At 51.7% G+C, this 15,313-nt stretch overlaps 1 protein-coding gene across 2 annotated transcripts; it reads left to right on the top strand.

The window, feature by feature from the left end:
* The first annotated feature begins 1,080 nt into the window (after positions 1 to 1,080).
* On the top strand, positions 1,081 to 15,027 carry LOC128301117 (titin). 2 transcript variants are annotated; one of them, XM_053037443.1, is made up of 7 exons: positions 1,081 to 3,174; positions 3,275 to 3,427; positions 3,491 to 3,618; positions 4,654 to 4,754; positions 4,830 to 5,246; positions 6,195 to 8,530; positions 11,750 to 15,027. In XM_053037443.1, the coding sequence occupies exons 1-7, from the start codon at positions 1,081 to 1,083 to the stop codon at positions 14,717 to 14,719; spliced, it is 8,199 nt and encodes a 2,732-aa protein (XP_052893403.1). In that variant the 3' UTR covers positions 14,720 to 15,027. The 2 variants fall into 2 exon arrangements, with proteins under 2 accessions (XP_052893403.1, XP_052893402.1); XM_053037442.1 differs by lacking the exons at positions 1,081 to 3,174; positions 3,275 to 3,427; positions 3,491 to 3,618 and having other exon boundaries at positions 4,678 to 4,754; positions 4,830 to 15,027.
* Positions 15,028 to 15,313: the final 286 nt, after the last annotated feature.

The following is a 15,313-nucleotide window of genomic DNA, read 5'->3' as shown; positions in this document are numbered from 1 at the left end:
AAATCGCAGCGCCACACCATCTCCGGGTGGCAAAGATTGATTCCCTGGGTGCCTCGGATTGCTGTTCGCGTTAAAACCACAGTAGACATGCACACACCACGCACACGCCCGCTCGTGGTGGGCTTTCGGTACGGTGCGCGTCATCATTCGCGCGGGTTGATGCGCGACACACACGTAGGCGTCGCTCTGGTCGGTTTGTGGTGGACGGCTTTTCATAATACTTAATTCATGGAGCAAACCGGCGCCGAACTCAGTTCCATCCTGACCGTCGAGCGGTAAGCAAGTGATCTTTTCTCCGTCCCGGGTTGTTGCTGTCGGTGTTTTAAAGTAAAGAAGGTTGTCGTGTACGTTGTGCTGAAAGCAAGGGGGGTGCAAAAAAAACACGAATAATATACACATCCAACGAAAAAAAAACCGGCTGCTTCTCGCGCAGGCGTAAGCTTACTCTCTTGCTCTCACCCGTTATCTCACAATACCAGTGCTGAATACGCACTGTAAAGCAACAAAAAAAGCAGTGAAAGAAGTTAAAAAAACAACCCCTAGAGATCGTGTCAAAGGGGTGCAGTGAGTGTGTGGGAAAGCATCCCCAACCCGACCGACGGACGACCGCTTGGGGTGGAGGGTTTCGTGTGTGTGTGCCCGTGTATAGGTGTGGGGGTCGTGTTCGCTCGGCTCATAAGCACTGCTGTGCATCTTGCCATCGTTCAGTCCGTTCGTGCAACCCGGTGCCAGTGAGTCGTCGATCTAGTGACCCTGTGCGGTGTGCCCTGCGAGATCCCAACGTTTGCCGCGAGCCAACCTGTGATTACCTCATCGCGGCAAAGTGTGTCAACGCATGCCGTACGCACGCATATGATTTTAAAAGTGGTTCTAACGCGCTAACTGGCCACGATCAGTGCGTACCGGTGCCATCATCCTATCAACGAAGTGATAAATTAGTGGACGGTGTGAAAATTACTTTAGAAAAACAAAAGTTTAAATAAAAGAATTCATTCATAAGGTGGTGAAAAGGTAGGTGAAAAGTTTGTGCGTGATATTCGGTACCAGTGTGTGTGGCAACGTGCAAAACATAGCGGAAAGATGGGATTAAATAATCGTGATAAGCAGACGAAGCTGAAAACTCAGAGTCTGCTAGACTCGGAGCGCACCGGACAGCAGACGGTGACGACGGTGACCGTGGATCACGGTACGGTTGCGATGCCGCTGAAATCGATGGCCGTCAGCTCATCGACGAACAGCAGTTCCACGTTCCAGCAATCGTCCTCGTCGTCGTCCTCGACAAAGCTGCAGTCCAGTGCGGATAAATTCCAAAAGTCCACCGAGGGTCGTGCGAGTGAAGTGCGCGAACGAAGCACTAAAACAGACGGACAAAAGTTCAGCACCGTCAGCAGTATGCGTAGTGAGGCGAGCAAGTCGAAACAGATCGATAACATCATCGAAGAGATACATCATATCGCGAGTGATACGATCGGTACGACGGCATTGATTGGTGCATCGGCCGGACTGGAGCTACCCGCGAAGGTAACACAGAAAACCGTGCGGGTGAGCGGTGCTGGTGACAGTGGCCGGAAGGAGTCGTTCGTTAGTGACAGTGTGGCCGGAGGTCGTACTACCGTGTCGAGTGTGTCCGGTGACGCTAGCCACCAAGTGATATCGACCATCGGTCCCAGCAAGATCGAGATCTCGAAAATGGCTCTTGATAGCAGTGCGCTAAGCAGTGTTACCAGCAGCACTAGCAGCAAAGTCATGCAAAGTAGCAGTGCCATACAGAAGAAAGAAGAACACCAGCAGGCATCGCACAGTGCGGTGCGTAGTGAGCAAAGTGTGTCCGAATCGAGTGCAATATCCAGCTCGCAAAAGACCGAGTCCAAGTTGAGCAAAAGCATGCACACGACTGCTACCAGCTCTAGTCAATCAATGTCCACCGCTCAGAGCACGACGGCCCAGTCCGCTTCGGAAACATTCCAAACGTCCGCGCTTGGTGAAAACGTGAAGTCTTCGATGTCTGTGACCGGGTCCGGGCGACAGAACGGTGTGCTGTCCGGTACGGTTCAACACCTGCCCGATCATTCCACGTTCGATCAGAAATCATTCCAGCTCGTGGATGCGGACGGCAAGACACGCCAGCAAGTTGACAGCCAAAGTTTCTCCATGGCCCAGAGTCAAGCACCGACGACCAAGGTCCTGTACGATACGGCCGGCAATCAGATCACAAGCACATCCGCTTCGTATCAGGCCGCACAGGGCTACAGTACCTCGTCTTTCCAGAGTTCCGGAGGTGTTGACGTAAAACCGTCAAAGGGGAAGCTTGTGGGCAAGGAAGGCAAACCTCATCAGCATGTCGGCGGCCAAAGCCAAACGACGTACGATGCTGCGGGCAATCTGATCACGAGCACCTCTTCATCGTATCAAGCTGCACAAGGTTACAGTTCCTCGTCTTTCCATACTACCGAAGGTGTCGAGCATACATCATCGCACGACATCAAGTCGAGTTCATCCACAAACCGGGCACAAAATGTAACCTCCTCCAAGGCCACGATGTCCTCTACGGCGAAGGATTCAGTCATCGATTCCACAACACTGGACAACTATTCCGTGCAGCACGATTCCGCCACTGGACAGCATTCCAACAATATGCTCATGAAAACCGAATCAGCCCATACGGTAGCTAGTCTTTCATCGGCGCACGACTCGCTGGCCAATACCATCCAGAGCACACAGCTGATCACGGAATCGGCTAGCCAGGCCGAACAACGGCAGCAACATTCCGAATCGACCAAAACGATCGAAACGTCCTCGCACTACGCGCAAATGGACGAAGAAAGCCGCTCGCGCCGGACGACGTCCGAGTATCGTGAACAGCGCGAGTCTAACGCCGCTATTCTGAAGCGCAAGATCTACGATGAGCATGGCCGTCGGCTGAACTTGATTGATGAGAAAATTGTACCGAAAGACATCGTGAGCGCTGATCTGCAAGACGATGTAACGAACGTCACTAAGACTTCGTTTGAGGCGAAAATTTTCAACCCAAAGCTCAAGCGCTGGGAGCTGGTCGATCAAAAGACGATCCTCGAGAAGGATATAACCACCGACATACCGGTGGAGATCGTACAGGAGCTCGAGGTGGAGCGACCGGAACTGGCCAACATTACCACGACGATTCAAATGACGAAGGTGGGTAGATTTGTTATCGGGTTATAGGGATTTCTTCGGGAGGAGATTCGCTCCGTCCGCACCAGGATGGTTGACAATATAATTGTTTTTTAATTTGTAGGTCTACGATGCGAAAACCAAACAATGGAAAACGATCGATCAGAAGAAGCACATCGATGTGCTGGAAAAGATCACCTTCCTCGAGGAGAGTTCCGGCCGCTCGGAGTTGGATGAATCGGAACGAACCAAAAACCTTAAATCCATGGACATGGTGGTAAGTTTGAAAAGGAGCACCCAAGGGAACTTCCACGAGCTAACCATAAGTTTGTTTTCGCAGGATCGAGTGACGATCAAGGAAGTAAGCGATTTGAGCGATGAAAAACGAACGCAGACCAGCAAAAGCACCAAGCGCAAGGACGAACAAACCACACAGGAGCAGTGCATCTGTGAAATCTGTACTTGTGGGTAAGTTAAGCTGTTTGGTAGTGTGTAGGCGAAGGCCCTCCATATTCCCAATCTCTTCCAATTGCGACGCCCGCCTACTAGTGTACGTTGCATGTCCTTCAAGCTTTTAACGAATTGGAAGCGGTAAATGCAACAACACGATCCTCGACCATCTCTACAGGTTACAAATATAAAAAATCTTCAACCCACATTGCCAGAGCACTGTGCTCTCTACTTCTCGCTTTCATACCGTCGCAAACGTTTGTCGTCGACCGTGTGTAGACCTTAAATGGTCAATTGGCAAGATCACCGAGCCAAGCGTGTTCGCGGTTCGTTTGGTCACCGTCGTTCAATTTATGCTCGTTTACAATATCAACCTACGCGGCCACCCGATGACATCATCAGCGCGCTGCTTTGCCACGAGTTAATCGAGATTTATGCTAGTGGTGGTGTTGGTGGTCGTTGTGTGATCAACACCGGCACCCCTCAGCTGCAGCAATGCTGGGCGTTATTTATTTAGTCTGTTTTGGTTTGCCCCTTCCACCACTGTCTGTTTTGTTTTTTCCTTGTGGTTGATGCTTGCCATGATTTCTCTCACCCTTTATGTGCCTAACCGCTTATGTGGAGGAAGTGTTATGAACGCCTCAACTACTACCGGTCAAATTAATAATAGTGGTTGTATTTTAAATACAATTTTAAAATTGTTTCAATTTGTTTTTTATTGTTTTTTAAATTTTTCGATTTGTAATTCTTACTGTAATTTTTCAAATTACCCTTCAAGGGTTGGAGCATAAAGTTTAATTTGAATCTGATACTTCACCCGCAACCAAGGCTGACGATACAATACCTAGAAAGTTCTCAGGCTCTTAAGCTTCTCAGGCTCATTTTTAGGATTTCTCTAAAGATTCTAAGTAAACTATGAAAAGAAAACTATGAAATAGCTGAATTTTTGCAGCGACCAAGTAGCAAACTGATGACGTGTTGACAATGATTAATTAAGCTGTTATTTTAAACATATTGTAGCGTGCGGTGTCTAATCAAATGAAATCTTTGCAGGCGTCATAATTGCTACAACTGTGGTGGAGGAAATACAACGACACAAACCAAATCTTCAAAGTACACTGCCATGAGTAATTCGGAAAATTTTTACCATCAAGGTATGAACAATGAGTGGTAAGCGTTTAAAGCTGTACCATTTAACATGTTTTTATCTGTTTTACCAACACCTTTAGAAAATTTCACATCAGAGCTCAGTGCGCAAAAAACTTCCGGACGCAGAGGAACATGGACTATAGAAGATGCAGAAGATCATTTAAATCGCCGTGAATCATATACAATCGAACGCAGTAGTACCACGCAAGAAACATCTGATCGAAGACTGACATGGACGAAGGAAGATTTCGAAAAACTTGATATTGCAAAGCTTAAAACCGATTATGTACGACCGAAGCCTATCAAGCATGAAGATAACCTACGTCCGGAGGGAGACTTCACTGTTCCAGAGCGAGTCGGCTATGTGCCAGGTGAACGAGTAAAACCAATAAGACATGATGATAACCTTCGTCCGGAGGGCGAGTTCTCTACTCCAGAAAAACCCCAGTACAGACCGGCCGAGCGTCCGAAGCAAATCAAACCTGAGGACAATCTACGTACCGAAGGAGCGTTCCAGTCTCCTGAACGTCCGGAATATCGCCCTGGCGAGCGTCCGAAGCCGGTGCGTCATGATGATAACCTACGTCCGGAAGGAGACTTTGAACGTCCTGAGAAGGCTCCATTCCGACCGGCCGAGCGTCCGAAGCAAATCAAGCCGGAGGACAATCTTCGTCCTGAAGGAGCGTTCCAGTCTCCTGAACGTCCGGAATATCGTCCTGGAGAGCGTCCGAAGCCGGTGCGTCATGATGATAACCTTCGTCCTGAAGGAGACTTCGAACGTCCTGAGAAGGCTCCATTCCGACCGGCCGAGCGTCCGAAACAGGTTCGACCGGAAGACAACCTTCGTCCAGAGGGAGATTTCCAGAAGCCTGAGAAGCCCCAATACAGACCGGCCGAGCGTCCGAAGCAAATCAAGCCGGAGGACAATCTTCGTCCTGAAGGAGCGTTCCAGTCTCCTGAACGTCCGGAATATCGTCCTGGAGAGCGTCCGAAGCCGGTGCGTCATGATGATAACCTTCGTCCTGAAGGAGACTTCGAACGTCCTGAGAAGGCTCCATTCCGACCGGCCGAGCGTCCGAAGCAAATCAAGCCGGAGGACAATCTTCGTTCTGAAGGAGCGTTCCAGTCTCCTGAACGTCCGGAATATCGTCCTGGAGAGCGTCCGAAGCCGGTGCGTCATGATGATAACCTTCGTCCTGAAGGAGACTTCGAACGTCCTGAGAAGGCTCCATTCCGACCGGCCGAGCGTCCGAAGCAAATCAAGCCGGAGGACAATCTTCGTCCTGAAGGAGCGTTCCAGTCTCCTGAACGTCCGGAATATCGTCCTGGAGAGCGTCCGAAGCCGGTGCGTCATGATGATAACCTTCGTCCTGAAGGAGACTTCGAACGTCCTGAGAAGGCTCCATTCCGACCGGCTGAGCGTCCGAAACAGGTTCGACCGGAAGACAACCTTCGTCCAGAGGGAGATTTCCAGAAGCCTGAGAAGCCGCAATACAGACCGGCCGAGCGTCCGAAGCAAATCAAGCCGGAGGACAATCTTCGTCCTGAAGGAGCGTTCCAGTCTCCTGAACGTCCGGAATATCGTCCTGGAGAGCGTCCGAAGCCGGTGCGTCATGATGATAACCTTCGTCCTGAAGGCAACTTTGAACGTCCTGAGAAGGCTCCATTCCGACCGGCCGAGCGTCCGAAGCAAATCAAGCCGGAGGACAATCTTCGTCCTGAAGGAGCGTTCCAGTCTCCTGAACGTCCGGAATATCGTCCTGGAGAGCGTCCGAAGCCGGTGCGTCATGATGATAACCTTCGTCCGGAAGGCAACTTTGAACGTCCTGAGAAGACTCCATTCCGACCGGCCGAGCGTCCGAAACAGGTTCGACCGGAAGACAACCTTCGTCCGGAGGGAGACTTCGAGAAGCCAGAGAAGCCTCAGTACAGACCGGCCGAGCGTCCGAAGCAAATCAAGCCGGAGGACAATCTTCGTCCGGAAGGAGAGTTCCAATCACCAGAGCGTCCAGAGTATCGTCCTGGAGAGCGTCCGAAGCCGGTGCGTCATGATGATAACCTACGTCCTGAAGGAGACTTCGAACGTCCTGAGAAGGCTCCATTCCGACCGGCTGAACGTCCGAAGCAGGTTCGACCAGAAGACAATCTTCGTCCGGAGGGCGAGTTCTCTACTCCAGAGAAGCCTCAATACAGACCGGCCGAGCGTCCGAAGCAGGTTCGACCCGAGGATAATCTCAGACCTGAAGGAGATTTCGAAACGCCAGAGAAGCCTCAGTACAGACCAGCCGAGCGTCCCAAACAAGTACGGCCACAAGATAATCTCAAACCAGAAGGCGATTTCGAAAGACCGCAACCTACAATTGTTGGAAAGGCGGAGAGAGCTCAAATCGTTCGACATGAAGATAATCTCTACATGGAAGGCAACTTTGAACGTACAGAGAAAACGGTATTCATTTCTGGTGAGCGACCTAGGCCCATACGTCCTGATGATAACCTTCGTCCGGAGGGAGACTTCGAACGTCCTGAGAAGGCTCCATTCCGACCGGCCGAGCGTCCGAAGCAAGTTCGACCCGAGGATAACCTAAGACCTGAGGGAGACTTCGAGAAGCCTGAGAAGCCCCAGTACAGACCGGCCGAGCGTCCGAAGCAAATCAAGCCGGAGGACAATCTTCGTCCGGAAGGAGAGTTCCAGTCTCCTGAACGTCCGGAATATCGTCCTGGAGAGCGTCCGAAGCCGGTACGTCATGATGATAACCTTCGTCCGGAGGGAGACTTCGAACGTCCTGAGAAGGCTCCATTCCGACCGGCCGAGCGTCCGAAGCAAGTTCGACCAGAAGACAATCTTCGTCCAGAGGGCGAGTTCTCTACTCCAGAGAAGCCTCAATACAGACCGGCTGAGCGTCCGAAGCAGGTTCGACCCGAGGATAATCTCAGACCTGAAGGAGATTTCGAAACGCCAGAGAAGCCTCAGTACAGACCAGCCGAGCGTCCCAAACAAGTACGGCCACAAGATAATCTCAAACCAGAAGGCGATTTCGAAAGACCGCAACCTACAATTGTTGGAAAGGCGGAGAGAGCTCAAATCGTTCGACATGAAGATAATCTCTACATGGAAGGCAACTTTGAACGTACAGAGAAAACGGTATTCATTTCTGGTGAGCGACCTAGGCCCATACGTCCTGATGATAACCTTCGTCCGGAGGGAGACTTCGAACGTCCTGAGAAGGCTCCATTCCGACCGGCCGAGCGTCCGAAGCAAGTTCGACCCGAGGATAACCTAAGACCTGAGGGAGACTTCGAGAAGCCTGAGAAGCCCCAGTACAGACCGGCCGAGCGTCCGAAGCAAATCAAGCCGGAGGACAATCTTCGTCCGGAAGGAGAGTTCCAGTCTCCTGAACGTCCGGAATATCGTCCTGGAGAGCGTCCGAAGCCGGTACGTCATGATGATAACCTTCGTCCGGAAGGCAACTTTGAACGTCCTGAGAAGACTCCATTCCGACCGGCAGAACGTCCGAAGCAAGTTCGACCCGAGGATAACCTAAGACCTGAGGGAGACTTCGAGAAGCCTGAGAAGCCCCAATACAGACCGGCCGAGCGTCCGAAGCAAATCAAGCCGGAGGACAATCTTCGTCCTGAAGGAGCGTTCCAGTCTCCTGAACGTCCGGAATATCGTCCTGGAGAGCGTCCGAAGCCGGTGCGTCATGATGATAACCTTCGTCCTGAAGGAGACTTCGAACGTCCTGAGAAGACTCCATTCCGACCGGCAGAACGTCCGAAGCAAGTTCGACCAGAAGACAATCTTCGTCCGGAGGGCGAGTTCTCTACTCCAGAGAAGCCTCAATACAGACCGGCCGAGCGTCCGAAGCAGGTTCGACCCGAGGATAATCTCAGACCTGAAGGAGATTTCGAAACGCCAGAGAAGCCTCAGTACAGACCAGCCGAGCGTCCCAAACAAGTACGGCCACAAGATAATCTCAAACCAGAAGGCGATTTCGAAAGACCGCAACCTACAATTGTTGGAAAGGCGGAGAGAGCTCAAATCGTTCGACATGAAGATAATCTCTACATGGAAGGCAACTTTGAACGTACAGAGAAAACGGTATTCATTTCTGGTGAGCGACCTAGGCCCATACGTCCTGATGATAACCTTCGTCCGGAGGGAGACTTCGAACGTCCTGAGAAGGCTCCATTCCGACCGGCCGAGCGTCCGAAGCAAGTTCGACCCGAGGATAACCTAAGACCTGAGGGAGACTTCGAGAAGCCTGAGAAGCCCCAGTACAGACCGGCCGAGCGTCCGAAGCAAATCAAGCCGGAGGACAATCTTCGTCCGGAAGGAGAGTTCCAGTCTCCTGAACGTCCGGAATATCGTCCTGGAGAGCGTCCGAAGCCGGTACGTCATGATGATAACCTTCGTCCGGAAGGCAACTTTGAACGTCCTGAGAAGACTCCATTCCGACCGGCAGAACGTCCGAAGCAAGTTCGACCCGAGGATAACCTAAGACCTGAGGGAGACTTCGAGAAGCCTGAGAAGCCCCAGTACAGACCGGCCGAGCGTCCGAAGCAAATCAAGCCGGAGGACAATCTTCGTCCGGAAGGAGAGTTCCAGTCTCCTGAACGTCCGGAATATCGTCCTGGAGAGCGTCCGAAGCCGGTGCGACATGATGATAACCTTCGTCCGGAGGGAGACTTCGAACGTCCTGAGAAGGCTCCATTCCGACCGGCCGAGCGTCCGAAGCAAGTTCGACCAGAAGACAATCTTCGTCCAGAGGGCGAGTTCTCTACTCCAGAGAAGCCTCAATACAGACCGGCCGAGCGTCCGAAGCAGGTTCGACCCGAGGATAATCTCAGACCTGAAGGAGATTTCGAAACGCCAGAGAAGCCTCAGTACAGACCAGCCGAGCGTCCCAAACAAGTACGGCCACAAGATAATCTCAAACCAGAAGGCGATTTCGAAAGACCGCAACCTACAATTGTTGGAAAGGCGGAGAGAGCTCAAATCGTTCGACATGAAGATAATCTCTACATGGAAGGCAACTTTGAACGTACAGAGAAAACGGTATTCATTTCTGGTGAGCGACCTAGGCCCATACGTCCTGATGATAACCTTCGTCCGGAGGGAGACTTCGAACGTCCTGAGAAGGCTCCATTCCGACCGGCCGAGCGTCCGAAGCAAGTTCGACCCGAGGATAACCTAAGACCTGAGGGAGACTTCGAGAAGCCTGAGAAGCCCCAGTACAGACCGGCCGAGCGTCCGAAGCAAATCAAGCCGGAGGACAATCTTCGTCCGGAAGGAGAGTTCCAGTCTCCTGAACGTCCGGAATATCGTCCTGGAGAGCGTCCGAAGCCGGTACGTCATGATGATAACCTTCGTCCGGAAGGCAACTTTGAACGTCCTGAGAAGACTCCATTCCGACCGGCTGAACGTCCGAAGCAAGTTCGACCAGATGACAATCTTCGTCCGGAAGGCGAGTTCTCTACTCCAGAGAAGCCTCAATACAGACCGGCCGAGCGTCCGAAGCAGGTTCGACCCGAGGATAATCTCAGACCTGAAGGAGATTTCGAAACGCCAGAGAAGCCTCAGTACAGACCAGCCGAGCGTCCCAAACAAGTACGGCCACAAGATAATCTCAAACCAGAAGGCGATTTCGAAAGACCGCAACCTACAATTGTTGGAAAGGCGGAGAGAGCTCAAATCGTTCGACATGAAGATAATCTCTACATGGAAGGCAACTTTGAACGTACAGAGAAAACGGTATTCATTTCTGGTGAGCGACCTAGGCCCATACGTCCTGATGATAACCTTCGTCCGGAGGGAGACTTCGAACGTCCTGAGAAGGCTCCATTCCGACCGGCCGAGCGTCCGAAGCAAGTTCGACCCGAGGATAACCTAAGACCTGAGGGAGACTTCGAGAAGCCTGAGAAGCCCCAGTACAGACCGGCCGAGCGTCCGAAGCAAATCAAGCCGGAGGACAATCTTCGTCCGGAAGGAGAGTTCCAGTCTCCTGAACGTCCGGAATATCGTCCTGGAGAGCGTCCGAAGCCGGTACGTCATGATGATAACCTTCGTCCGGAGGGAGACTTCGATCGTCCTGAGAAGGCTCCATTCCGACCGGCCGAGCGTCCGAAGCAAGTTCGACCCGAGGATAACCTAAGACCTGAGGGAGACTTCGAGAAGCCTGAGAAGCCCCAATACAGACCGGCCGAGCGTCCGAAGCAAATCAAGCCGGAGGACAATCTTCGTCCTGAAGGAGAGTTCCAGTCTCCTGAACGTCCGGAATATCGTCCTGGAGAGCGTCCGAAGCCGGTACGTCATGATGATAACCTTCGTCCGGAGGGAGACTTCGAACGTCCTGAGAAGGCTCCATTCCGACCGGCCGAGCGTCCGAAGCAAGTTCGACCCGAGGATAACCTAAGACCTGAGGGAGACTTCGAGAAGCCTGAGAAGCCCCAATACAGACCGGCCGAGCGTCCGAAGCAAATCAAGCCGGAGGACAATCTTCGTCCTGAAGGAGCGTTCCAGTCTCCTGAACGTCCGGAATATCGTCCTGGAGAGCGTCCGAAGCCAGTGCGTCATGATGATAACCTTCGTCCGGAGGGAGACTTCGAACGTCCTGAAAAGGCTCCATTCCGACCGGCCGAGCGTCCAAAGCAGATCAAACCTGAGGACAATCTTCGTACAGAAGGTGCGTTCCAGTCTCCTGAACGTCCGGAATATCGTCCTGGAGAGCGTCCGAAGCCGGTGCGTCATGATGATAACCTTCGTCCGGAAGGCAACTTTGAACGTCCTGAGAAGACTCCATTCCGACCGGCAGAACGTCCGAAGCAGATCAAACCTGAGGACAATCTTCGTACCGAAGGTGCGTTCCAGTCTCCTGAACGTCCGGAATATCGTCCTGGAGAGCGTCCGAAGCCGGTGCGTCATGATGATAACCTTCGTCCGGAGGGTGATTTTGAACGCCCCGAAAAGTCTCCATTCCGACCGGCCGAGCGTCCGAAACAGGTTCGTCCTGAGGATAATTTACGTTCGGAAGGTAATTTCGAGAAGCCTGAGAAGCCGCAGTACCGTCCTGCAGAAAGACCAAAGCAAGTGAAACCACAGGATAATCTGAAGCCGGAAGGAGACTTTGACCGCCCCAAGCCGAGCCCGGTTGGAAAACCAGAACGTGCTCAGATCGTCAAGCATGAAGATAATTTACGAGTAGAAGGAACCTTCGAAAGAGTGGAAAAAACCGTATTCGTAGCAGGCGAACGTCCAAAACCGATTAAGCCTGATGACAATCTACGCCCAGAAGGAGAGTTTGTGACTCCAGAGAAGCAACAGTATCGGCCAGCAGACAGACCGAAACAAATCAAACCTCAGGATAATCTTCGTCCGGAGGGAGACTTTGAGCGCCCACATAAATCTCCGATCGGGCCGGGTGAACGCCCCAAACCAATCAGGCATGACGATAATCTACGACCGGAGGGTTCATTCGAACGGCCAGAGAAGGCTACTTTCAAACCGGCGGAAAGGCCCAAACAAATACGGCCAGAGGATAACTTGCGCACTGAGGGTGAATTTGAAAAGCCTGAAAAGCCACAATTCCGCCCAGCCGAGCGTCCGAAGCAGGTTAAGCCTCAAGATAATCTGCAAATTGAAGGAGACTACAACACATTCAAGGAATACAACGAACTGAAGCAACGAAAGGAAGCCGTGTTGAAAGAGGTGCAAGAACCAACTATCGCTGATGGTACCGTGCTGGTGACCACACAAACTGTCACGACCATCCTGAAGGGAGAGAAGAAACAACCAACTGGCAAACAAATCACAACGAGCGAGGTGCATGACCATGCTACCCGATCCGAATCGGAATCATTCACGCACAGCCATACGCAACAGCAGCACCACACCAGTGAGCAGGTTTCTAGTTCTGCTGCCATTAACCGAGCGCAGCGTAAGGAAGCTAGCATCAACGAACGCGATCGTACCTCTTCGCAACGATCCACGACGAAACATACGCAATCGATTCAAGACGTTTCGGACCGAAACGTTGCCGAATCGATATTCAATCAAAACCAGCATCACGCGGTCAATGCGAAAACGGTTGTCACCGGAATGACACAGCAGCAAAGTCACAGCCAGAGTGTGAAATCATCATCTTCTAGTTCGAAACTCCATCAGACAAGTTCCTCCATGCAGCAACATTCGTCTAACAGCAGCAGTACTCAAGTGCATCAAGACTCCCGGATGCATTTGCACGACGGAGATGTGCACCATCAAACGCATACGAATGGTACACTGGCTCCGTCCGATGGACCTAAAGGAGTACACCATCATACACGGGAGCAAGTGACAGGGTCTCAAGTTTCTTCCTCTAGCAGCAAGATCGTCATCGATGGAAAGGTCGTAACGGACCAGTCAGCTTCCTCGAAGCAGGCAACCGAAAAGCTTGCGATCGATGGTGTTGTTGTGACGGATAAAAGCTTCGTCGAACGGCAGAAGACCGGATTTGACGGTATGGAGAGCATTTCTAGCGCCCACAGTACACACGGCACCAGCAGCGTCCTTCACGATGCGTCCTCCAGTTCCACTGGAAGTCACGCGACTTCCAAGTCGCACAGCCAAATGCGCTCCTCGAACAATATCATTCACGGAACCGAGTCCACGAACGGACATTCGGTGGGACAACGAAACGGTACCCAGGCAACAACCGCCGGTCGAACGTCATCTAGTCAAGCAACTGAGACACAAGTGAAGAAACTGATCGGTGGAAAATGGGTAACAAAGACGATCAGGGCGGAAAGCAAGGCTTTGGGTAGCGATCAACATCAACACGGGGCTATCAACCTGTCGCTCTCTGATCAAGTGGATCGGCAGCAGCAACACAGCAAGGTGTCGGGAGCGGAAATGCATACGCACACTGCATCCACCTCCAGCTCGGTGGTGAGCAAATCTGAATCGAGCAGCACAATGATTAGCGATAAGGTGGTGCAGCGTGGAGTGCGTGCGGGCGAAACAACAACCGCATCCGCAGGCTCGCCGTCCGGACGTACAGGCGCACGGGGCAGCTCCAGCATTGTGCTGGGAGAGTCAACAGTAGATAGTAGCTCCTCGAAACGACAGCAAACAAGCAGCACCACCAAGCTGATCGGTGGCAAACTGGTGCACATGGCCCATGCCAACGACACCAACAACAACGCCTCCACCGGAGCGACCAAAGCTTCCTCCCTCAACGCCTCGAACGCTCATCACTCTTCGCTGCAGGAGCATCTGTCATCGCAGACAGCGTCGACAACATCGGCATCAACCGTGACGCGGTCCAGCAAAACCGAGTCGAGCAGCAGTCAGGCACAGTCCCAACAGCACTACAACCGCAAAAACACGTTCGCATCGTCCGAAAACGTTAACAATTCGATCCTCTGCCGGCCGGCACAAACTTCCACCGCGACCACGACCCAGCACGCCGCCAACGGAGTCGCCGGAGGCATGAGTGTATCCGGTTCGATCCAGCGCAAGAGCATCTCCAACCTGAACGACAGTGCGATGTACTCGACCACGAACCGCACCAGCTACAGTTCGCTGCACCGACGCGGCAAAGAATCGGTCGAGTCAAGGATGCAGGACTACTCAAAAACGCTCGAAACCGGCACGATCAGCAGCCGGACGGTTCGGGGCCAGCCCTGTGCACCGCCGACGCTGGCCGGTACGGGATTGGCCGGCAGCAGTAGTACGACCACGAGCTCTAGCACATCGGCGGCGAATCAGAAATCGCTGCGTGACTATCACTCGGCCATGAACGTGGCGCGCAGCTCGACGAAGGCGAACGCATCGAGCATCTCGTTCGGTGACGACAAGTTCCGCGGCACCAGCTCCTACAAGGTGCAGTACATCCAGCAACATGAGGGACGCTGTCCAGCCGCCGTACACGACAACTTAAAGCTATCGAAGGTCACGAAACAGCACACGTACTACGTGCGGGACAAGCAGTAGAAGCGTTTTAGTGCGCAAAGCTGCCGGAACTTGTTATCTTTTTTGCTATTCATTTTATTTGTTTCCCTTTTTACTTCTTCTAATGTTTGGATGTGATCAATGATTTAGTCTGAGATACACGGCTTATACTATTATTGAACCTTATCAACGACTCATACGACAACGAAACGTTCAGCATTCTCTTCAAACACTCCAGAGAAAGACTAATCGTCGAATATAAGTGACGCATTATATATACTGCATTATTATTCTCAACATGTTACGATAGTTTATGCTTTTTTTAATAAATCAAAAAAATATATAACATACTTATGAACGATACTAAATGATCTTTGATGGGAACTTGAACGAAAAAATGGTTGGGTTGAGATCGAAAGAACTCCAGATTGGTAAGTTAATTATGCAGCTCTTTAGACTAAGCGTTGACTTCTAATATGCCGGTTGAACATTGTAAGGTGTAGAAGGTGTGCTCTGACAATATCACATACTAAGAATTGATAAAACTTGATAAAAACATGATAGGATTTGTCATTCAACCAACGATCAAAAGCATGCCTCAATATATACTCCAGAATTATTCTAAAGACTTTTCAA

Source organism: Anopheles moucheti, chromosome 3 (genome assembly GCF_943734755.1).
Source record: "Anopheles moucheti chromosome 3, idAnoMoucSN_F20_07, whole genome shotgun sequence".
In the NCBI taxonomy this organism is placed as follows: domain Eukaryota; kingdom Metazoa; phylum Arthropoda; class Insecta; order Diptera; family Culicidae; genus Anopheles; species Anopheles moucheti.
The sequence above is the reverse complement of the archived record's forward strand: the minus strand, read 5'-3'. Positions and strand labels throughout refer to the sequence as shown.